This window comes from Plectropomus leopardus, chromosome 4 (genome assembly GCF_026936395.1).
Source record: "Plectropomus leopardus strain MGB_pleo_1.0 chromosome 4, ASM2693639v1, whole genome shotgun sequence".
Classification (NCBI taxonomy): Eukaryota; Metazoa; Chordata; class Actinopteri; order Perciformes; family Serranidae; genus Plectropomus; species Plectropomus leopardus.
This window is the reverse complement of record NC_142179.1, coordinates 23,659,304-23,685,314: the sequence shown is the minus strand read 5'-3', so window position 1 is coordinate 23,685,314 and position 26,011 is coordinate 23,659,304. Positions and strand designations below refer to the sequence as shown.

General features: G+C 41.6%; 1 protein-coding gene across 3 annotated transcripts in view; it reads right to left on the bottom strand.

Moving 5' to 3' along the window:
* LOC121944001 (uncharacterized) overlaps positions 1-26,011 on the bottom strand; it is a 320,314-nt gene that overhangs the window by 254,853 nt on the left and 39,450 nt on the right. For all 3 annotated transcript variants that reach the window (XM_088076903.1, XM_088076905.1, XM_088076904.1), the window contains exons 3-4: positions 17,360-17,402; positions 14,363-14,597 (exon numbers count right to left, since the gene is read on the bottom strand). In XM_088076903.1, coding sequence (XP_087933029.1) covers positions 14,363-14,597; positions 17,360-17,402 — 278 coding nt within the window. The remainder of the gene's footprint in view (positions 1-14,362; positions 14,598-17,359; positions 17,403-26,011) is intronic.

Here is a 26,011-nt window from a genome sequence, read left to right as displayed (position 1 = left end):
ATTTCAAAATAAAAAGCCTTGTGTTAACAAATAGGGGGATTCTGTCCACAGAATTATTGCCAGAGGCTTTTATTTTGAAATGTAAAAGGAAGTTAAAGGAGTTAAAAATAAACATTTTTGTCATGTTTTTGACAGACATAGACATTGAAACAATAGTGAAAGGTGGTATGATACCAGAAGGATTATCAAAATACCATTTTCACTGTTGATCTTTGCTGAAACGTGGAAACAAGGAAAAAAAGGTCTTGAGGCTCTGCCACTGAGCAGCAGCTAAGCCAGGCCTGAGCCAGGCTGCTCATGCGGGCAGTGTGGCTGGATCTGCGACCAAGATGCATGACTCACTCAGGCAGTGCGGTCCGTGCATTACACTTCCAAGCTATCAAAGAACACGCAGATAAAAACATTTCATAAATACTGTTTTATGATATTCTGGAACCTTTAAAAGTTGCTCTAGTGCTGGAGATCAACGTCCCTGCATCCTCATAAAAAACAAGAACTGGACTAACTTTAAAATGCAAACGCAACACAAACAAACGCATATACCTAAACGTGATTTCTGACAACTGCTCATAATTCAGTGTGTTTAATTGGTTGGTGTTGATTGGGACTGAGTTGGTGTTTAGCGATAGTTCAATGACGTGGTTTAAAATCAAAGCACTACAGCATCTGTGGCAACCATTTGCAAGGAGAATACAGCAACACCGTGAGCTTCTGTACCCCTGCAGGGCGCCATGCCTCCTAAGGGGTATTAATTGAGATGTTGAAGGAATAAGTGGAATGGGACTGAGATGAGGCACAGTGAGTGTTTGATAGGAGAAAGGATTTTTGGTGATTCCAGCCTGGGCATGTTTTGGGTGGCCCTTTGAGAAGATGACGTAGTGAGAGCATCTGTGAAAAAGAAAAGAGAGATATAACAAGTGTGTGTGTGTGTGTGTGTGTGTTGATGCGTCTTTGTGTAAATGAGAGCGAACCCTGCTGACCCCAAGTTGGAGTGTTCTGGCCACACAATTAAATGGTGTTGAAGCATGAGAATGAATAATCAATCTGCTTTATTATCACTGATGTGAAAATTATAATGCTGGTGAAAACGGCTAAGAGAGTTAGAATATTTCCCTTTTCTCACGAAAGCCTGTGTGTGTGTTTATTTGTATCATATTTTGTGGCAGCGTTTAACTTTGAGAGAAAAAATTAGGCAGGTCAAGGCGGGCGCCTACATGCTTGCAAAAAAAGATTATTCTGTCTGACTGAAATATGGCCATTTTGTATAACACACACGCAGACATACCTTAATTTGCTCAGATGCACAAAGCAGGCATCATCATTGTATCATATCAAGATGGGAGGATGAGGGAGGAAAATGTTTAAATTTGACAAAGGGAGAGATTTTCCGGTCCAAGTGGGTATAATTTTGGGATTAGGATTCACTGTATGCTGGTTAGGGGACATGTATATGATGTGAAGGTTAATCACAGGCTGCAGTTTTGTAATGTTAGTCGTCACTGCACTGCAGTGCAATCAGCACTGTGAGAAAATAAGTGGGTCACAATGCGAGACCTTGATTAAAATCGCGGTGATTATAGTGCGGCTTCAGCTCTGATTTTGTGGGTTTCCCAACATCTGTCCGCGCAAGGAGGAACTCATATGAATGAAAATAGACACACAATATAGAAGTGTAAGCACGCCTGCAGAAATGCTTCATGCGTGCACACACGTGCATGCTCCCACTTCATAGTGCACACGTGCATATCCAAACAAAAAATAGCCATTATACAGAGCCATTTACATACTTTAAATTCTATGGTCTCTTTGTCTATTTTAACCCAGAGAAAATGTATATTGTAGGCTTTGTTTCCTACTGAATCTCTTCCTTGACTAATTATCTCTCTCTATTACTGAAGATATTTTAAAAAACGGACAGTTATACTGGTAACAATGACAAAGATTTGTCTGTCTTCTATTTACTTAAAGCAAGAAACAAACTAGATGCATTTTTCTTTTTACACTAAATGCATCATGGTGGTGAGACCAGGAGCTTCTGAATGTAACACTACAGTTAGAGTATCATGGCTCAAAAATCTGAACACAGTACATTAGACAAAATGGCACAAAACACACCAAGAAAATGCAATACACATCTGAACCTTACTCTCACAATCAAGCACACATATGTGATACTGGCTATCATAAGGAGGCACAAAATGATTAACTGATTTTTCTTTTCAGAGAGAGAGCGCAATGGTAAAATAACTGCACGGAAAGACAGCTTATCCCTTTCATCTCCTGTTCCTGCCAAGTTCCTTGGGAGTCTATGTGAAAAACAAAGTGCAGGGTGAGGGAAACAATGCTCATGCCATTTAACAGCAATGTGAAATCAATACATATCCTGAAATGGCAGGAAAAAACATCATTGTAAACTAGTTATTGACGTGTTAAAGTAATTTACACTTGCTAGTACAAGACAGATCGTGGCAATATTTATTTAGCTGGCAAGCTGGCAGTGGGAAAACGATACGGCAGCTGCAGCTATCGCCAGATGCTGGTGTTACAATGTCCGTCCATCAAACCGTCCCCCTCTACACCCCCTCCCTCTTTCTACTCCATACCCTCCTCCTTCACTTTCCCAAATGGCTGGCTCCCTTTTCGCTGCAACCTGACAGTCTTAAAACAACTGTATAATTAGAGCTGCATCTGTCACACAGGTTTATTCTGGCTTTCAGTTTAGGAGTTGCAGGCTGTGGGAGAGACTTGAGGACATAACACCAGAGCAAAGGAAGGAAGGAAACGGACAAACACACTTTGGCCCAAAAATATGTTTGTTCACTTGTGTAAATGTTGGAAATAAGGATTTTAAATTAACAACAAAAAAGGATTTTGTTTCAAGTTCGGTGAAATTAGTTTTCATTAAATTACATACAAGTGCTGCTGCAGATAGAGTTGCACAGTAGAGAGAAACACTTAATGGCATACCTTCACACAATATGTGAATAATTCAAATAGTCAAAACCAGTAAAACATCCCATGCTAGCCACCTCCTAAAAAGAAGAACAAAAAAAGCCAAAGGGTGGAAAAAAAGGAAATATGCCGCTGTACGGTGTGCTATCCCACTATCAGCTGCTGCAATTAGGGAGCACAATGTAAAATGTCACAGCGGATCTGTATCATCGGCAGCCCTGTCACAAGAAAAGGCCAGGAGGAGTGGAGGAGAGAAGCGCAGAGTACGGCAAATCCCATCGGCAAAGCCTGTTTGAGTAACGTGAGAGGGAAGATCGTGTAACGCTGTGGCGGGACAAATCTGGGAGTCTTGTTCAGGTGCTGTCATGTAACCACCCCCCTATTAGAGAGGGACAGAGACAGAAAAATATAATTCACTGGCAATATGCATTAGTTTTCTGCAGGTTGGTAAAATGCAAGAGGGCAAAGGTGGATACAAGTTGAGAAAGAATGTGCATGTGTCTCTATCAGGTGTGCATGAATCAGAATTAATACAAACAATAATAAGAATACAATTTAGAGTTCAGATTTCCAAATCAAATGATGTGTAATATGTAGTTCTTTTCAGAATGGCTTTCTTTGCATTTTAAAAATAAAGCTTTGGTGATATCTCTTGTTCAAATGACTTATATAAATGTACAACATGGAATAATTATTTCTGAGAAAAAGATTAAGTGTATACTGATGGAATGAGATCAGATAAAACTGAATATGATCTAAATTGAACCAGATAAAACAGTTATCCTTTACTGTTCTGAATGAATTGCTTTCTAGCTCCCACTTTCTGTCTAAATTAGGAAAATAATGGTGACGAAAGATGCCTTTTAATTTTCAGCTCAGCATCATTTTGACATGTGTAACTGATGAATCTCCGCAGGATATAATAAATCATTTGCAGATTTCCTCCCGTTTTTGATCAAGTTGGGATGACCAGACTTCTGCCCAGACTCATTACATTTGGGGAGTAGATTGAAAGCACGCCTAGGCATGCTCTGTGTTATTGTCATTATCCACCCTGCTTGAGCTTCTGAGCAACTGTAGAATTATCACCTTTGCACATGCACACATACACTCACACTACTGGATATCTGGGTTACAACACAAACACAAGAGAAGCAATTATTGTACTAGTCTGAAGGAACGCAGCCTCCAAGTACCAACTTAAGACCTTGACTGTTGTCTGGGTTAGAGGCTATAATATAAAAAAAGGAAACTGCAGGACAGCTGATGGTAGCTGGGGACAAAATAGGGGACATCTGAAAAAGTGTGACTCCTTGCTGGAGTAACAGTACTATAAAACAGATTCCTTGCAATAGGAGACCACAGCATTATATAAGCTCCCTCTAGTGGCTGTAGAGTAGGTTGCACATGACAGAGTGGTGGTCATGGTGAGGAAAAGAGTCCTGTCCTCTTTTAGTGTTGCTTAAAATAAAATTGCATCTGAACTTTATCTCTGTTTGGAAATCTTAGCTTCAACCAACAAGAGACGTTTATTTTGTAAAGCTGCAAATTATCCATTTTGACCAGACATCACTTATGTAAATATGTATGTGAAAAATATCAGTCAAAGTTAGCAGGGGAGGAACGGGTAAGTGCAGTATGTGTGCGTTCATATGTTGTGCAGGGACAGCTGCCTGCCGAAGGAGACAGTGAAGGTTCACTCACAGTACCACAGAAACCCCCCAGCTGGGCTTGCCACTAAGGAACGGAGATGCCCAGGGAGAAAGATAAAGAGAGGGAGATGTTGAGAGAGTTTGAACGAGGGTGCAAAAGAAAGAGAGGGGAAAAGAGGAAGTATATGAGAACGAGGGAAAGTGGAGAGGGTGTGTGTATTCATATTTTGCCTATTTTGCCACAAGCTCTTCAAAGGCTACGTCTTGCCTACAACACATCTGGGAATGAGAGTGAAAGTTGAAGAGTTCCTCCTGCTCTTCTCTCTTCTCAACCCCCCCCCAAACCCATTTTGCTGATTCCTCTTTTTTCTCTCCTCTTCCTTTTCAGCCCTCATCTCTCTATCTCTCTCTTCCCTTCAACTTCTTGCACACAAAACTTGGCAGCTGTTGTCCAGCTGACCTCAATTTCACTAGTTTTGTGTTTAGTTTAAAATAAAACAGTACAAACCTTTTTTATGTATGTCAATCAACTGATTTACTTCAAATGCAAGAACAAAATCAGGCACACCAATAACGCCACACAGAAAACCACAAGACTAAACTGGGACAGTGTCTAACAGTGGTGTGAGTCATTTAAAAATCACCTGCACACTGGCTGTCTAAATATGAGACTGTCTGGGTCAAGAGACATCAGCCGATCTAGACTTTTTCTATAAACACAGAACACAGCAGAACGTTCAGAAAGTGAATACTGATATGGAGCGCCGTGATTCCTCTGAAGCAGCGTCGGCAGGTTAAGAGGATACCTTTTCTCTATATATTTCTACTGTTTTAGTCACGGCTGTGTCTTCTTTCCAATTTCACTTTTTTTCCTCTATCTTCCTTTCTTGCCAAGGTTTATCCCTGAGGTGTCCTCTGGGGCTACCTACTGGATAAGCCATTTGAAATGCATTTTCTAAAGAACCTTCCGTTCCATTTTTGAACTGCTGCTATCTCTCAAAATGTCCTTAAGAAAAAGTGTGAGAGAAAGAGCGGTAGCAAATGTTTTAAAGTACTCCTGCTGTACTTTTGTGTGTAGTTTACTCATCAGAAAGAAGCCATAGTTTCCCAGCAGCAGCCTGATACAGACTTCTGGGACTGTGATCTGTGCTGGTGGGTGCTGCAGAATGTGACCTGCTCTGAAAGAAACCTCCACTGTGCCAGTATTGTGCAGCTCAACAGGGGCTGAAGGAAAGGCCAAGCACATAGGGCAGAGTAGGAATTTAGGTGAGATCATCCACTGGTTAAACTGGCTAAAGTTACTCCTTAATCCTGAACACAGGATGTTATTAGTTGAGGGTGTAAACCCCATCACAAGGTGATGGAACAAGGAAACACTTTGATTTAAAATCAGGGTTATTCTGATACTGCATAACTGATTAAATGTATCCACTGTCGGGGTGCCCAGTAGCACAGTTGCTAGAGCTGGCGCCCCATGTACAGAGGCTAAGTCCTCATCACAGTGGCCGTGGGTTCGATTCCGGCCTCAGCCAGTATCCACTGTAGCTTGCTATGATTTTAAGAAGGATGGCATGACATTAGGAAATATTTCAGTTTAGTACCCAACTGTGATTTTTGTGATGCCAGTAAATTATTTCCCAAACAGAAAAAAAATATACTGGTGGACCTTACAGAGTGTGTTGTTTGCATACTAAGTAATGCACCTTTTGCCCAGTATCTTTAAACATCTGAAAGGGCAATCTATAGACCTAAAGCCATAATCATTCAGTTCCCATAAAGTGCATCGCTGTGCCACATCATGGACTGCAGCCTGCTCTGTCAACCAATTATGCCAATTATAGCCAGAAACCCCTGTGGTGTTTTGATAAGTCCTTCCACAATTTCTTCCAATGAAGCAATTTGTTCCAGTATTTGTTTACAGAGAGAGGCTGTGACTCGCAGCAAAAATAATATTTGTTATCTCCGTTTGCCATCAGAGCAGAGTGAATCCACCACTGGCTAATCTTAACCTGGCTTTCTCATTGAGGTTTAATCTGGTCATGGCAACTTAGCATCTTGTATGGAGAGGATGTGTATGTGTGAAGGGGTGTGTGATTATGTGTGTGCGCCCTTCTGAGTGTGCACATATGTGTGTTTGCATTTGAGGAGGGTGCAGAAGAGAGAGATAGACAAGCCAGTCATTCTCCTCCTGCCCCCTCCCTCTCCCCCATCCATGTCAAGAACCAATCACGTGTGAAAACTTGCCTTAACTTCCCTTGCCTGTGTGACTACAGCGTCAGAGAGAGTTTGACAGATCTGTGCGCCACGGAGGCGTCTCCCCGCCATTTGGCATGCCATGCGCGTCTGGTGCGCTGGAGACTGCCTGTCAAACGCCTATGAGTCGGTGGCACAGCCAGGGACCCTACGGAGTGCCAGATGGGCCATTAAGGTAGTATTAATGTAGATGCCATCGCTTTTCTCCTCTGACTGGGACATGCTCTCTCGAACTGCGAGCAGCTGCTGCCATTTACTAGGACAGCTTCCTGCTAACTTTGGCCAACTGGCATCACCACTGACTGGCTCTCAATGTAATGATACACTTTTTCTTCCCACTATACCTGTGACTTTTGTCTTTCTTTCCCTCCTGCCCTCCCTTTCCAGAGGTTTTAACAGGATAGAGCTGATAACTTCCAGCTTTTCCTGCAGCCAAAGTGTCAAACAGGCACACGCTCCTGCACATGCAGGCAGTGTTTCCCACTCCCTTTCCCTCACACATACATGCACACACACATGAAAACACCAGCACTCTAATAGGAGTATAGAAACTGGATCCATCTGTACACCCACTCTTAAGCTCATAATCAAGGCATGATATTCAGTAGTGTACGGTTGTTTCTGTTTATGCCCCACTGAGTGCTAATATCATGCTTTAATTGAGAGAAAATTGGCTGTTGGCAAGAAACAGAAAAGAAGGTTACCAAAACCCCAACCATGGATAAGTGTTGCAATCAGTAATATTCTATTTAGTTAAGTAGCCTAAAATGGGATGTTTTGAGATCATTATTCAAATCACATTGACAAAATCCTATTATGAGAATTAGTTTTCCAGAAGGAAATGTACAGAATTATTGATGTGTAATAAATGTGCTTTCAGCATTACATACACTAGGGGCATATTAGAAAACAGTGGGGCATATGATTCAAACTGAAACAAGGTCACAAACACCATATTCTCTCATTCACACTGAGAAAAGAATGCATATTTCAAGTGCAAACTTTGCATAAAATCTAATGGTAAAAAGAATAGCTAACAGTGAAGAACGCCTATAGTGAGTTTCAGAGAGCAGCAGAAGTCAGCGTACTGAACTATTTCAACACTGTGGCCGCAAACAAGTCAGAGAAGTCAGAAAGATGGGTTTGTGGTACTTTTGAAAAGACGCATGATCTCCAGAGGCGCAGGTTAGCCTTCCTACACAGCTGAGACTACCTCCCTCTGTTCCCTGTTTCTCACTTGCATTGCCTCTCATTTTTTCAGCAGAGCCCAGGGCCTGAGAGGAGGAACAGAACAAGCGTCCTTTGAGGTGCCCCTAGGGGAGATGGGTATAGTAGTTTAGGTCGCTCTACACCCACTCTGAGTTCCCACGTACTGCAAAGCTTGTAACTGCAGTGTAACAATAGACAAGTGACAGAAGTATATACCATACAGCGACTTTATTGTCTGGCAGCCTGTCTCTTACTTTCTCTCTCCCTCTCTCTCTCTCTCTCTCAGTCTCTCTCTCTCAGCAGCATCAGTCTGAAGTGAGATGTGGGGGAGGGATGTCTATGTTCGCATCTCAAGAGGCAGCTCAGATGAGGACCACGGGGTTGGCATCACTGGTGGTCAGTGTTAAAATCAAACGCACCGTCACCGAAGCGCAGCGAACGCTTATGCTCCGTACAGCCGTTAGTGTACTTGTGGTATCAAACTGACACCTTCTCCCTTGGCTGCCCCTGACAAGGAATTTCTTTGTCACAAAAATTAGCCGTACCTTGCCAAGAGCACAGCAGCAATTTGTACAGTTGCGAATAGATTTGATTCCGAGTGGATGAGATAAACGTTTATCGTGTTGAATAACAATATGCAGGCCCAGAAGGTGCAAATGCATGACACTCATACAGTATGAACTATGACAAAAAATATTCTGTATCGCTGACCTTACACTGTCAAATGAATATTGAACCAGCTGTCTGTCAACTCTGCCTGATTTGAAAGTAATTTCAAGAGCCTCTTCAAAAAGTCACTAATCAACCTCTTCCAACAATGCAAACCAATTTCTTCATAGTTGATTGAAAACAGCAATTACTATTTTGGTACTTGGACTCAATGAATAGGACCAGCTTTCTATCTGGGTATCTACATATTGAAAAAGAGGCAAACTGGCACTAATCAGCGTGACTGCCAAGTAACCAATGCAGCAGAGAGAACCACATACATTTTTGTGTGTCTGCCTGACAGCCTGGCAGACAAGATTAAGAAGCAGACAGTTATTGCAAAGTAAACTTGAGGATGAGGAAACAGGGTCTGTATATCGATGTGAGATGGCATAGGGATCCATTTCCCACAGCTTTATCCAGGAAATCCAACCTGCGATGAACAGGATCAATTCCTTTATTTACAAGGTGCATGCAATTGCTTTGCCATGCAAATGCTTTCAAAAGCACAGTAATGCCATCCCGCTATTGTGGTGGAATGATCGCTGCACCAGGACAAGCAAGCTAGGCTTTGATGGGTGCAGAATAACGGTGTTACAGAGCTAAGCAATGTGTGTGTGGGTGTGCTGCAAATAGGTTATTTTGGATGTTTTTTTTTTAGAAGAAAGGAGGCATTACTGAGGCCTATTGGTGCACCGAGGTATACTTCCAACCAAGGCGATTAACATGAAAGGAAATATCTAATGTTATTTTCCACTGCTGTGAAGAGAGAAGCTGAGAAAAGCCTGTAATCACATTATTATTTATGTCGGAGATCAAGATCAATCAGGGTTAAAGCGTGTCACAATGTTTAACAATAACAATGGATGGTTGCTTGTGTAGGAGATATATACAACACAACTGGATGTGTGATATTGGGGTTGGTGGGTAGGGTGGGGGGCTAACAAAGACTCAATTTCTATCTTTTTTGTTTCTCTTTGACCAGAGTTCTGTTTTACTTTATACCCACATTCAGATTCCATAAACTCAATACACAACACACACACACACACACACACACACACACACACACACACACAGACTGACAGACAGACAGACAGAGCGGATAACGTAGTAATGTTAAACAACTGTTAAAAAGACTAGCAGTGTTTCCTAATAACATGCAGAAGGGGGGCACCACTGGAAGAAAAACACTCTCACTTCACTTCCCTCAGAGGCCCGTACTGGAAACAAGGCAGCATCTCAGTGCTTGTGGAGAAACTCAAATACAGACTACATCAGCATACAAAGACTAGGGAAAACATTCAGTGGCACAAAGAGCGACACTTTTACAGTATGTACACAGTGCCTTAAAAATGAATGAACAGAGGAAGAGGGCCAGAAAACAAGTGTGCATAAAAATGTTGTGGCTTTTATAATCCCTCTAGCATACAGGTGCAACAAACCATTGTGTTCCTACAGAAACGGCGACTGCTACGATTCAGTCGCGCAATGTATCGAGCTGGTGAGCAAGCGAGCAGTGAGAGGGAGATTCAAACTTAATGAGTGCTTTGGCAGCTTGTGTGGAAAAGGCAGGGAGGCAGGCAGTGATTAACGGAACACTTCAGAGTACAAGGCACAGCGGTGCTCAAAGAAAACAGTGATGATCTCCACTTAATCGCGGAGAAGCCCGGAGCATCTGCCGCCAGAGCAGGGCAGCGGCACCGGCGAGCTCCCGCTCCGCTAGGCTGTCATCTCTAGAGAGCTGTGGCCATATGCTCGGCTCTGCCGCAAACTCACAGGAAGTTAATTTTCTGACAAAACACAGGGATAAATATGACATTCAAACAAGTTGTGCTCAGCCAGGCTGAACATGGATGCCGTGCCAAGCTCAAGCTGCACACGTGTCACACTTAGGAACAGAGTTTATTTTCATGCTCACACGGTCGCTTTTTGCCTAGTTTTGTAGAAACGCAGACATTGGGTGGTACATTTTCAACTAGGAGGTGTTAACCTACTTAGAGACTGAGCTGTGTTATATATACAAAGAGAAAAAAATCATGCACACAAAAACAAATACACCCATGGTATATGATACTAACTTGATACGACCATAGCTACTGCAACAACACGGCCAGTGACAGCTAATTTCTTATCAAAATGTTGATATCAGGCAGGACAGAAGGAGAACTAAGGAGGGACTGTCCTATCTGCATACAAACACATCCCTCAAAACCCTGAGAAAATGACAATGTCATTGTCCTAATGAGGGGAGAGAGACATGAGAAGGTGGTAAAAAAAAAAAACAAGATTACCTTTCATTTCTGTTCACAGACATAGCTCCCCACCGTGTGCCATTAAAATAATGTCAATCAAACCATTAAATACGAGCTCTGGTCTAACTTTGTCTGTTGCAGGTGAAATGCCATAGCGGGCCTGAACAATGGGCGCACAGGTGTGAGCAGAATCCCAACACCTTATCACTGCACCAATAAAGAACAGAATATAGTGTTTCTCAGATCTCAGCAGTCTGCTACCACTCCATTTCAGACGGTAAAGAGAAATGCAGCCTTAGGGGTGAAGCCGGCAGTTCCAACCTACAGATTCTTTACAACAATAGGCAGTATCGTATAGTATGGAGTCTGGGGGATAGCTGGAGGTGGAGCAGCTTTTCTGGACCTAGTGAAGAAAAAAAACGAACACAGAGAGGCAAAAGGGATAAAAGAAGATGGAGGCTGGTGGTATTCAAGAAAGAGCGTTGGGTTTGGACGTCCACCTGGGGCAATCAAAGGCCACTGGGACAGCTAGAACAGGAGGAAAGGGTGATACGCATACCACCAGGTCCCATTCTCTGCCCCTGCTTCTGAATTTACCCCTTTCAGTATCCTTTGCTTTAACAGAGAGAGGTGAGGGCTTGATGCAGTCATGCAGATCACAGTGGCCTTTATCAGGGAGGTGAGGTGAGAGCTTTGGCCCCTGGGACTCCATACTGCTGCCAGGTGGCTGGGTTCTGTCTGCCCCCACCTCCACCCCCCACCCACCGGTGTTAGGCCAGTCTTATATGAACTCTTAGGCCTCTCTTCTGGGAGATTTCTTATGTTACTGCTGGAACAAGGCCAGAGAACCAACAGATAACATAACAGGAAAATAGCACCTCCATTATGAAAAACAGCAACTGAACACTTAACTGTGGGAGGAAAGCCTGCTGCAGACTGTAAGATGTTTGCAATCTTATAGGTTTATTGCAAGCTACACACTGCAACATGGATCTTGATAAAGTTTAACGTATGCAGACTGTGTGATGACATCACCTTCTGAATGTTATAAAAATCAAACTTGTTTTGCAAGAGAGACAAAAAAATGTGCAAATTCATTGTAAAACAGGCAAAAAGAAATGAACAGCGATACAAACATGGAATGCCAGGGGTTAATAATAAAGCTTGACACAAATAAAAACTGAAAATAGTGCAATAAGATTAAAAATAAATAAATAAAATAAGGTATATATTACAATGAAATTAATAGATTAAATTTGGGGCACAGATATCTGGTCCTCACAGCTTTTCTACTGCGTGAGGTAGATGGTGTTTTAATGTAGGACTCTGCTTACTTTTTGAAGGGATGAAGAGTTTTTGTTTTCAGCATTGCACTGCTCACATTTGTGGATGTGAAACTTGGACCGCACCAAAAGAGACTTGTAAGGATAGCAGTGATTAATCTCAAATGTTATGTCTTTGACTTGTTTACCAATAGATATTTGTTAAGCAGAGTCCATGTCTTGTCTCAGCAAATGTCCTGAACAAGATTATTCCAAGTTGTGATTACATATGGGACCGAGATGCGATCCATTTGGAGTAAGCTGCTGATGTTTCTGTTGTTCTTACATGAAGCAGGTAGGCCTACAAAACATAACTTCCCAATATGTGTATTAACTGGGTCAAGCGGGTGTCACACTGTATTGTGAAAAGCATAACCCTTATAGAGCATGATAACACTTGATGGGAGGGCATCCAAAATAACAGCCCAAAACCACACAATCTGTAGTTAAAATTTCAAGAGAAATGAAACAGAGACAGAAACAGAAACAAATCAGATGTCATTAACTGACAAAGCAGGTTAGAAGTTATTTTAGAGGACTTTGAAAGTAAGCTGAGATGGATGTCACACAAACCAGTATGTTGGTACCAATTTGATGCCAAAATTCAAAAAAATATGAGGGTACTAGTTTTTCTCCAGTACTGTAGGTTTATTTACACCATGCTACAATCGGCAGCAGTGTAACAGGCAATCGGTGTGCACTATGCAATGACTGCTACACATTTGGCATTTTTACTGGTCACCACGAGTTGAAAAATGTTCAGCTTTGGGTAAAATGCTGTGCTTGTCACCACCGCTTTTACCCAGCCATCCAATATGAGTGGAAGAGGGGTGGACAAATAGCCTACCACAAAGACCAAGCATCACATCTCACATGTGGCACGAGTGCTGAACAACATAAACAACAATGGAGGAGAGATGGGTACGGTGAGCTGCATATTGATATTTATAAAAAAAAAAAAAATCACATAGACAAGTACTTTGCTTTCCAGGCGAATCATCAGGGTTTAATAATAAAATTAAAGTTACATTTCAGTCCCTGGTATAAGTATACTGACTACAAAATTTCTGGTATTATGACATGCCCACTCCATACTCACTTCAGCAAGAGAAACAAAGTGATTTAAAAAAACAGGTAATATTTTTGCCAAGTGAGAGAGACGGGACTGAAATACTCTGCCACACAGACTCTTCCACTTTTGTTAACCCATCCATTATAGTATTCTTGTGTAAAAAAAACTAAAAGATGTAATGTGCAACAATGCACTAATGTCCCTGCAAGAGACTGGAAAAATGTGTTGGAAATATATCCAGTACACATGCGCACAGAAGCACATGCCCATATATCAAGTGCTGAGTGGCAATCATTCACCTAGACACCGTCACATTAAATGGGCTTATTTTGCATGAGAAGGAAGAGGGAGCGATGGGCTGCAGCGAGCAAAAGAGGGACTGAGGGACTGAATCAAATGATATGAGTAGGCAAAATTAAGCTCCAATGCAAGTGGAACACTTCACAAGAGAGCCAATTTCAATTCCACAGCACTTCATTTAGGATTTGTATGGTTCAGCAGCACGCTACTGTATGGAAAGCCATGTAAGGACAGAGATAGAGAGAGACAACCAGCAAAGAGCCATCCAGGCCCTTGAGGTATCCATCACACAGGCCTGCCTCCATCAGCCTCCCTCTCTCTCTCTCTCTCTCTCTCTCTTTCTCTCACACACACACACACACACACACACACACACACACACACACACACACACACACACACCATCAAATTAAAGACTAATGATATCATACTGTAAAGATAATGATGATGTTTTAAGAGGACATTAGAATATCCAATTGGTTGTAATGTAAAGAGTGCACATTTTTGTGAGTTTTCTATTGCTTGTGTGCATCACGCTGCATACATGAGTGTTGATCCAAACTTAAAGCGTTTCAGGTGTCAACAATGTATCTAAGTTTTGATTTGGTCAACAGTTTAAACACACCATTATCCTCTTACCTGGTGTTCTCTGTAGTCAAGCCTCTGGAAGTCATAGCCGAGCTGCGCGTAAAAGTTGTTCCCAAAACTGTAAGCCTGCCCAGTTTCACTCCAGATGAAGGAGTGTCTGCTGCCACAGGCCACACCAGCTATGTTGACGACATCCACATCTGTGTCGCTTCCTTTTAAGTTCAGTTCCTGTGGCAGCTTGACCTCAAATGGCTGGTCTTTTACTGCTCTCTCTCCATCACCCAGCCTACAAAAAGCATCAAGAAAATACAGTTTGAAGCCTTCTTCTCTAACTTGTAAACTACATAATGAGGTATTGGGTGAAAGTTTAAAGGGACAAATCCAAAATACTTTTTTTTCCCTCTTGTTCTCAGTGCTGTTTATAAATCTAGATTGTTTTGGTGTGAGTTGCAGAGTGTTGGAGATATCAGTTGTAACAATGTCTGCCTTCTCTGTGATAGAACTAGATAGCACTCAGAACGTGGTGCTAAAAACTCTACGGAAATGTCTCTTTCCAGAAACTCGAGATTACTCGAGATATTCCACAGGCCTTGTTGTGAGCAGTGTCATGTAGGAACTATTTTCTTTCTACTGAGCTACACCACCAACCATATCACCATGCAAAGGGAAGCATGGATCTACTGCTAGCTCAACTAGCAACACTGAGCTAGCTAACACTGAAGAGGATGTCATTAATGTTTATATCTCGAGCAATCAAAAGCACAAGCCTCTCGTCCATGAGTAGATGCACACTTCATTGTGTGCAATGATTCGGTTGGTGGGTGTAGTACAGAAGAGAGAAATGGTTCCTACATTTAACTGCTCACAACAAGGTCTAAGAATTATCTTGAGTAAACAGTAATGATTTCTGGAAAAAGACACTGTTGAGTTTTTCCCCCCCTTTTTTTTTGGTGCTTTGAGCTCCACAAGCCAAGTGCCATTTAGTTACATTATATTCAAGAGAAGCTCCAATTCTCAGGAACTCACAGCAGAACAATAACAATACAGGTTCCGACTGAAAGGTAAAGGTACAGTAAGGTACAGTAAAGAATCTGATAATAATTCAGTTTTTTTTAGAGGAATTGGCATGAAAACACAATACTGTTTTTACCAAAAAATAAAGTTTGAATTGACATAAAATTTATGTTGTTGTTTTTGTAACACATTAAGCTGGAATTCATAAGAATATATCCACTGAGTTAACGGTTTGTGTAATTAACAACTACAAGTAAAATGTATTTTTTTTATGTAAAAAAAAAAACAACAACATTCTTTCGTGCATAGTACACGCCTGCAGCAATACTATGGTATTATCTCTCTGATATGTTTTTTTCTGCACAGACAAGAATCATATATAAAGTGTGTCTGACAGGCATATTTCAATGAGGTCAGTTTTACGTTTCTGTGGAAGAAATAATAACTGAACCTAACTCAATTTGTAGCTGTACAAATGACTTTACATAGGCCTTGGCTGAGAGTTGTGTTGCTGTCTCCATGTCCCTAGTGAGCGTGAACAAAGAACATCCAAGACCCCTTTTCAAGATGAGCTGGTCAAACGCAGCCCCAGCACCCCTGTGACCTGTGAGCTCCCAGCAGCTTCAAACAGAGCTCTGCTGTTTGCTTCTTGATAAAATGCTCCTCTTTGTATTTGTTTCCCTGAGCCAGCGTCATAACCTGCAATGCCCCGGCCATATCTGCTAGTTTGCGGCATGTCTGGGAAAAATAACAAACAGTCTTCTCCATTATTTCCACAAACGGGGAACGAAAGGTCCTCGCCCGCCATCCCCACGAGAGCCTGTATTGATTACAACAATGCTTCAACTCAAGACAAGACCACTCTGGGGTCACTGCTATTTCCATCAGAAAGTTTGCCAGTTTAAATTTACACAGCTCCCTCGTACTGTTCTCCTCTCTCGCCTCCAGTGAGACACAGGAGAGCTGAGGAGTTTTCAGATATCAGAGTGCCAGTTGTGTAACGGAGATGCTCACCCTTTGCTCTGCAAGTGGGTGTTGTGGAGCTCCAACTATAGGCTCCTCCAACTATAAGCTCCCCACAAGAGAGCCTCGACCTGCTTAGCGGGGTCAAAGCATCATGAGAGAAGAGACAGAATGAGACAGACAGAGAGATGGAGAGCAAGAGAAGGAGAATAAGGGACAATGGGAGATGATGAGAGAGTGAGAAGTGATGCCTCTGCTTCTTTTATGTATTTCTCTGAGGTCTGCACTGCTGCTGTTTGAGTACTTGAGGGCCACTGAATCACTGCAGCCCCTAAGGCCCTTAGATGTCATTACAGCCAGACTGGCTTCTGGCTGGAGAAGTTTTAACAAGGAAGCTCATCAGGAGGAAAACAACTCATCTTTGTGTATAACTATGTCGGTCTGTTTGTTTGTCTACTGCCAGTGTCTTTCTGCAGTTTAATATACAGCTGTGTGGTATGTTTTCAGAAGATAGCACGGCATTTGAATGACCACTGGGCAGAGCAAAACTGGCCGCAGGTAGTTGAACTTTTATGGGCACCTGAATAGTCCCCTAAAGCAAAGCAAAGGCAATGAAAGTCTGCACAATGCTGTAATCAGGGTTCCTACAGCTTAAAGCAGGTTCGATTAAAGAGTTTTTAACACGTTTTTGAGGCCACTTGAAAATAAATTTGAGACCAATTTTACAATAACCAAAATTGACGGAAAAAAAAGTTTTTCCTCTATCCTGTTATGCATGAAGTTAATGCAAAAGGCATTCCATAAATTTCAAAACTAGATATTGCCAATTATTTTGAGAATATACAATGCACCATCTGAAAAAAAAGATTATAATATACTACTCACTATAAGACTTTTTAAAGATTTATTTTAAGACCTTTTAATGCTAATTAATGCCTTATTTTAAGATTAATTAATAAAATGCATTTTTTTCAAGGATCCGTGAGAACCCTGGCTCTATTACTAAGAACTGAGGGAAGAGAAAGTGTTCAGATGCTCATTTACATATTTTTACTTCTGATATTCACTTACTGTCCACTACTGCCATTCCCCCAAGCAAAGATCTTGTTGTCCACTGTAGAGAAAAGGAAGAGGGCAATTTTAACATAGCCTGAAATGAATAAACATTGCTGTAAAAAAAACTTTCTAAGCATGGACAATCTTTGAAAGGGTATAGAGGGTTACTGTTGTTAAAATTAAAAGTGGTAATCTTCAAAAGCTTTACAAGTTTCTTAGTAACAGCTTAGGTTGTGTGTTTTCCCTTTTGTCCTCAAGTGTAGAATGAGCGGTGCCGTGTCAGTGGGTGGACCCTTCCCCGCTGTGTGAAGTTTGATTAATACAGCCTCGACAGAGAGTTCAGAGACTGGGGCCACCTCTCACACACCCTGCTGTAAAATAATGAGCCTTCAGCGGGAAGGAATAATATACATGGGAGGGGAGAGACACTTTCTTAGTCTGAGTCCAAGCTGAATATATTCAAATGAAATGAGGAGAGGAGGCCATCCTAACTGATTAGACTTGTCTCAGAGAGAGGGAGAAGCCTATATATTTCCCCTTCTATGTACATGTATTTAACTGTCACCTCTCTGCTCTAACAATCTAACATGGCACTGATCCATTTGCATATGGTTTCTATAAATACCTGGACCTCTACCTGCTCCTACAGTCATTTCAGCCATGCTGGAACACAGACAAGCCTTATTGGTCTTGTGGGAACTCAAACACCACAGGGGTAACAGCCAATAGCAACGGACTTTACTCATCAAGCCAGTCGAATTCTCATACATTATAAAGTAGGCTATATGATTTACCTAAGCTTGTCAAAAGAGAAAAATTATCAGGCAAATGTGGGGTAATAAATTGTAATCCGCGCTGCATATGTTTGACTCGTGACCCTTGGCATTTTAAGGGTTGGGTTGTAAGGAGTTGCAGCAAAATGTGTGAAAGCAAATAACACGAAAGGTGAACTACCACATGGAAACTTTAGGGAAAATGTGCAAAACAGGTCACAGCATGTTTCAAGGGATTTACACTATATGTTATCACAAGAGAGAATGTAACATTTATTGCAACTGAGATGTCCATGTTTATTCATACAATAAATCAGATACTATCTTCTTATGTTTGCAGTGCAGAGTATGCACTTTCTTGTAATTACATGAAAGCAAACAAGATATTAATATTCTTGAATGGTTTTTATACACTGTCACTGCAGCCATCACACCACTGTCAACACTTTTTTACCAGTTGTTAACTGCTCCATAAACATTACCTGATGTAATTTCAGACTTTGTAACTGCATTACAAATACATAGTCCCACTGTTTATTTGGTAGGGCTGCAAAATATGAAGAAAATATGCAATAACAACAACATTACCTACGATAAATCAGCAAGTGCATTTAGTTCTGTCTTTCTGCTGCATTGATTGAACACATTACTTGTTAAATTAAAAAAAAGAAATCTTTAACTGGAGAAATCAAACACTGAATACAAATGTCACCAATAACAAAAGGAATAATAGTTACATTTTTAAGTACCATTTTTAAATGATACTCTATTTAACTAGCTAAAAAGTCTGTTGCAGTGGGTTTATTGTGTAAGTTAACATAGCAATGACAATAAAAATGCTTTTTTTTATTGTTGTTGTTCAGCCCTAGCATTTGGTTACCGTTTTTTGTTTTTACTTACTTTCCTAATGCAAGAATGCTATATAATCCAACTTTGGGGTGGATTTCCTTCAGTATATTGTGTGCAACTAAGACCAGGACATTGCTGCTAATAATTTTGTGTGTAACAATTTATGCAAGCCTGTATGTATTGAGAGTAACCCTATTTTGGCTCAGTAAGTTGTAGCAAAGCATGCATGAAATACTGTATGTAGAGTACACTGTAGTCAGCTTTGACTTTCTCTACTTCAGAACAAGACCAAGCCATAAACACAGTAGACTGTAGCTTCATCTCCAAGCTTGGGCACCAGAAAAAAAACCCCACTAATATTGTGTGATTATTATGTGCTATATGCTTATAAATGCTCCTGAACATAAAGCTAACTGGACCAACCTCCCTCTTTATGAACTACTGCTATCTACCAGTCTATTGCATTTTCTCTGGTCACAGAAATAACAAGAGAAACCTGAATAATTTCACAGAATTATATCCATTAAAAGGCTATGCTTTGAAACACAAATAATCTTAAATACAGCAGCTCAGCATATGGCAAAAACCTGCGTGGCTCCATGACGGACTCTGAGGCTACGGCTGCTGTGGAACTGTTATTGTGCAATGCATAAAGAATGCAGAAACTGCACAGGAGTCCAGGATTTAAGTTTACTTTTATAAGCATAAGAACTCTCACTGGAATAATGAAATAAAGATGAGAATGAAAATGCAATGGGAATAAAGACTGTGACTGTTCAAGAGTTTTATTTTCTTGTTTTGTATTTTTTGTTTTCTTTTGTTCTTGTACTTTTTGTTTTCTTGTTTTTGTTTTCTTTTGCTCCCTTAACTCTTGAGAATTGCTATGTGGGAGTATGATAAATAGCGGTGCTTCGAGTGCGTGGAACCAAAGCACAAAAATATTGGCAGCCGTAGGTCTGCTGCAATATTCCACACACAAGAACATTATTAATGGCATCTGTGTTTGTTAGCACCGGGCTTGGGTCAAACAGTGTACAATAATAAATAGCATTTATGGTTTGAGATTTTTTTGTTTGTTTGTTTTAGATTTCAAAAGTGCAAAATGCGAGGGACATAAAACTCCAGTTGATTGCAACAAAGTTTACTGTAGATCAGGGATACTCAACTTGCATGGCTTAGGGGCCACTTCTGCAAAATGACTGAAGACCAGGTGTCATTTGCAGCAGCCCCATACATGTTCCAAGGATTTTAGGACATCTCTAGGATTTTAGGAATTATCTAGTATTTTTGGACATTTCTCGGATTTTAGGAAATTTCTAGGATTTCAGAAGATTTCCGGGATTTTAGGAAATTTCTAGGATTTTAAAACATTTCTGGGATTTCAGTATGTTTCTAGGATTTTATGGCATTTAGCTAAGACCTCTGTCAGGGGATGCGGGGGATCCTGCACTGGCACGTTTTTAAAAATAAACAAGCTCTACTTTAATACTGTTTTATGTACTCTTGCACATCAAGAGTACGAAAACAACTCCCAGTGTGAATCATTTTATTTCATTGTGAATTAGAAAATAATTAGGTGGTCACCTGGCACCCTATCAGGGGCCAGATCGGCCCACGGGCCATACATTGAGTATCACTGCTGTGGATTTCAAAGTTGAGTTATTTGTTAGTTTAGCAGTTTTTCTCAAAACTGATTGGCATCCTAAAACATGCAAACAGTTCAGGCTAAGAATAACTTCGCAATTATTATTTGATCCAGGTCTTCATATGTTTATATGTAGCCATTAATATGTATTTATATAAGTATCCAGATCCATCATTTCACTGTGATACCCTCCTCACTTTGTATTTTTGAGTCCTGTTATCCTCAGAGTGGCAGATGTTTCTACCCCCCTCCAATCTGCTCAGCCACCCACCCACACCGTTCTCTCTTTCTCTCTGCGGCAAGGGCAGTGGCTGGCGCGGGGGCACAGAGGCCGACAGTGGTGCATCAGGCTGACGCACGGAACTGATGGGCAGAGCTGAGAGGTGGCAGTGTGGCAGGTTGAGCGTTCACCCTCCTTTGCCCCCCACTAGCCCCCTGCAAGCCCCTGCTGCTCTGTACCATACCCAGGCACCAGCATCCCAGCGGCTGGTGGCCCATTGCTTTGCTCCCCCATAAAAATAGCCCATCCCATTATTCTTCTGCCTCCCCGGGGGCCGCAAGGTCTCCAGCATCATTACCAGGACTAAGGATCTGACTCTGCTGCCACCACTTGGCACTCCCCCTCCTCTCCCCTCACTCCTCTAATTATAGGTCAAGCACTCTTTTTGTAAATTATAAAACCTTTGTTCTTATCATAAAAACAGAACTGAAAGGAAAGATACCATGGAATGAAGAGGAGCAGGGAGGAAGCTAAAGTAGATGAAGAAAAAGGAGGGAAATGGTGTAAAAATTAGAAAGGGGGGGAAAATTTTCAATTATAAAACCAAGCTAATTTGGTATGACCAGCGACTGTCATGCATGGTGACGGAGCTCCATTATGCAGTCATTTGAGCTCTTTCAAATTAGTTATGTTAATGTCCTGCGTGTGAATGTAACACTTGGATGGGACAAGATTTCAGCAATTAATTTCTACAGTCAGCGGAGAGACAAGCAAATTTATTTTCCCCCTCTCAGGGAATTGGTGGTGGAGGGAGTGAGGAGGGGAGAGAGCATTCTGGAGCAGGGAACAAGCTAAACACAAGACCTAAATAAAGCCTGAACAATGGGAGCCAATGCCTCCTCATTCATTCAATTGACAATGTTTTGCAGCTTAAACCTGTTTTATTAATTATGTTTGACATTTCCTTAATTAGTTTCATTTACACCAAATCAATCCCTGCTGCTGTACAGCGTCATTTATCATTTTAAAAAATTTGCATAGCCAGTGCTGACTTTTTCTACTTAATTATACATTAAAAGTGTCAGCCGCGCTTGCTGCCTGGCATTATCTGAGGCAGAAAGGTTTGTGGCTGGACGGGGGTGGCATTAATCATCAGGGCGGGCGCGGGCAAGGGGTGCTCCCGGTCGCCAGCGGGAGAGCTGAGCGGGGCTTCTCATTTTCGAAGCTTGATGCTTCCGGGGCCATGGTGACCTCGACGACCTACGGGGAGAGGCAGACAAATCAACGACCTCCAGCCCCAAAAACAACTACAGCTTGTTTATAAACCCTGGTGAGACGAAGGAGGGAACGTAACCAGGAAAAGAAAAAGCTGGAGGATGTGTTGCCAAATCAAAAACATCAGTTGAGAAGACAACAGAGTGTATACAGGTATTAAGGGGAGGGGTATTTCAGGGTGGCTTTCAGGGTGTCATGTGACTTCAAAAACATTAGTCAATTTATTTCTTTTTTTTTTTTTTTAGAAAAACAAGTATAACAGGAAAGAAAATCTAAAACAGTTTTATGAAATAACTTCCATTGTTGCAAGTTACAAATTAACAGTAATGGCCATATTTATTCCACTATTGCTACAATAGCAGATCTGTTAGCTGAGTCAACTGGAGTATGGCTATTACTTTCCCTTCAGCAAGTTTGTGAACACAGAGCGAACTGACAGCTCAAACACCTGGCAAGCTCACTCCTGAGTAAATCTTCTGAGTGTTGAGGTGAACATGGCTTTACAAATCACCCATTCAGGAACTGAGACAGAAATTGGCAGGTAGGCAGAGTCGTGGTGTCAGGAGTGAAAATTACTCTGAAATGCGGAGCACAGTGAGAGGCTGAGTGAGTGAGTCTCTGAATGGTGAAAGCTATGGGTGTCACAGTGTACTATGTTCACATGGGAAATCAAACAAGTGTATTTTAGAGGTGAGTCAACACTTTTGCCCTTTGGAAAATGAAAATATTTGATGTCAGTTTAAATTCAGATTGACCTCAGGTGCTGCCACATACAAAGAAAAGTTAAGTGCGAATCAGGATACGGTACCTGCTCAAGCACAACTGAACCAATTACACTCTGAGTGGTAGAATACTTGTCTCTTCCTTGTAGTGCTATAACATGTGCTGCGATAAAATCAGCCATTCTTAACATGAGGTGATTTGCTTGAGCTGTAATCAATGACAGAGAAACAAATCCTGAATCTGGAGCTTAGAAAAAAAAAAGGGGGGGGAGGGGGCTCGTCCCAAGCCACTGATTTCTCAAAAAAAGGTCCCCTAAACAAGCTGTATCAAGATGTAAAGAGGAGGCTGTAGCCATGGCTTTGCTTGCAACGTCCTTCAAGGGCAACACAAAAGAGAGGCGGGCAACAAAGAACCTGATGAAGTGACTAATGCCCTGGCATGCCCCAGGCAGGGGGGCGGCCAGAGGCGGCTACATGTGCACGCCTCACTGCCCCATCTGGCCCCAGCTGAAGCACTAACTATACTACCAGGGTCATTAGATTAAGAAATGCAAAACCAGGAGCAACACCTGTAGTTGCAAGGGCCAGATCAATATTGGAAAAGAAAAACAGGGAAAAAGTTACTCTTGCCAACAGACAAGGGACTGTTTAAGAATAAATTCCTACAATATGGGGGATGGAGAGTCTGAGTATCAAACATCATTATTCTAGAAAGTTCCTAATCAGCATATTAATGACGGCACATTGACTGCAGAAGTTTCTATTATTTCAAAGTAAAGTAGTTGAAATAAGCCACTGACTATTTCACTCAAAGAAAATATTATAATTCATATAAGTGATCACTCTAAAAACTAGAACTTTCCTTTCTCCACGGCCCCCCCAAAACATCACCATCAATTCCCCGACCAAAAGTACCCCTTTAAATGCAAAACATTTCCGCTATCAAGGATTATGCTTCCTTTCAGGATATATGAAAAACCCTTTGTAAAAATATGATGATGAATTCATGGGCCTAAAACTCTGGGGTAGTTTTTACATCGGCGAAAAACGGAGGGAGGGGAGGAGAAAAATCACCTATTTGGATGGCATACATTACCATTACTCTTGTATTGTGTCTCCACTTTTCATAATGACGGGGATAAGTGTCCTGCTCCGAATGCGTATCCGCTGACAATGGAGGCAGACATTACTTGGTTAAAAGCTCAGGGTCCTGTGGGTAAAGAGGCCCAGAGAATAAAGAGTATCCGTCATGGCTAACGAGCTATAAGGATAGCACATTGCCTTTATAAATCACTAGATCTTGCTGTTTATTTAAATTCATTGGTGCCTCATTATAACTGAGCTATGCACCTTTAGGTCCGAGTTGATTAGGAGTGCCATAGCTCAAAATGGCTTTTAATTCAGTGAAACGTAGCTCTGACCTTGGTGCCGTAACCCTGACTAAAACACGCAGCGACTCCCACATTAATAATGATGCTACCTTTACTGGGCCGCGGAGCCGCGCCGCTGCTACTTAAAATATGTATTATTAGTTACTAGCGACGGCACATTTATCACACCAAATTACCCTTCGGTGTAAAACTGCTTAATTCTGGGTCCCTGTACCCCTCTGCACTATTACCTGCTCTTTAGAAAGGCCTGGAATTAAATGTGGGGATGAAATGTCAGGGTAATGGGGAAGAGGATGCGGGTCGATGGGATGCACACTTGATCATTCCCTAGTGGCCTTCTCCACATCCAGACAATATACTGAATGTGTCTTCCTCATAAAGGAAGTTCCACTGCGCCCTGCTTTGTAGACCTTTAAAGATGTAAATTAAGGGTACTTCTTTGAAATATACTTTACACTGTTCATTAAAATTACATGCAAAACATTATCCACTCCGTGAGGGCTTGAATGAGAACTTTAAACTCGAGTTATCAAGATTTCATGAAAAATGTATCTCATAAACAGGAACTTTGGATGAGCAAAAGAAAACTGAAACAACCCTAAACTTTTTATTCACTAAGGCATTTCAGCAGAGTGATACTCTGGCACCTTGGGTGTACCTACAGTTAATCAACAAGCACCCGTGCACGCACAAATACCCACTCATACACACATATATAGCCCTATCTACCTCCAGCCTATTATAGTAAGAGACAGGAAACCGGCCAGCAGCCACTAAACACTTGTCATTGTTCATCCCATGCGTGCCCACAAGAGACTGATTACTTTGACCAATCGGCTAAATGATTAGATCAATTAGGTACTTTGGAGTGGGCATCAACAGTGGCCTGCTGCAGCTTCAAGACCTGAGGGACTTGGCCCATCAGAACCGCCTCATTAGGTCTCTGGACTCGACCCAAAACCACACCACAAAGACAAAGACAGAGGACCAGAGGAGAGGAAGACAGCGGGTAGAAGAGAGGCGGAGAGAAAGAGAAAAGACTAAACTTCAGTAGGTGAATTAGATTCATTCCTACAGTAAAGCACCTCTGGGATCAATTGTGTTTATGTGGTGCAACATCTCAAAAACATGTAAAAACAATACAAAGCGATCTAACAGATACATAAGTGGGAGTATTTTGAGTGTTAGCCATATAATCCATTGTTATGAGACCAATGGGAATGCACTGGTATACAGAATTTCTTTTCTCTAAGGATGACATCAAACAGTCCAGTAATAATTTAGATTACCAGGGACAACACTACGTGGGGTTTACAGAGGAACACAGACAGTGCTGGCATAAACACATTTCTCATATCAAACACAGCCGTATAGTACATAAATATATGCACAATACATTAATGGTTCTTGCTCATCTGAGCAAGTGGCAAGGCTGGAGCAGCGGGGGAAAAGAGACGTTACACACGTTCCATCAGATGTCGAATCAATTAGTCACGACCATCTTCCAGAGTCAGAAATAACCACTCGTCCTACAGTCTCCAGGGAGCCGGGGATAGGCCCGGGCAACAGAGGAGAGATGGGAAAGGATCCAGAGACCCAAAGGGGGGTAAAAAGGAGGAAAATGAGAGAAAAGGAGAAATGGGGATAAATAATGCTGTCTGTTCTATATTGCACAAACTAGCGTCTCTATTTCCACTGGATTTCCATACATACAGACAATTCTACACTCTCAGCAGAAGTGCTTTGCATATCAGAGGGCACTCATTTTGCACGCTGCAAACACTCCGGTCAT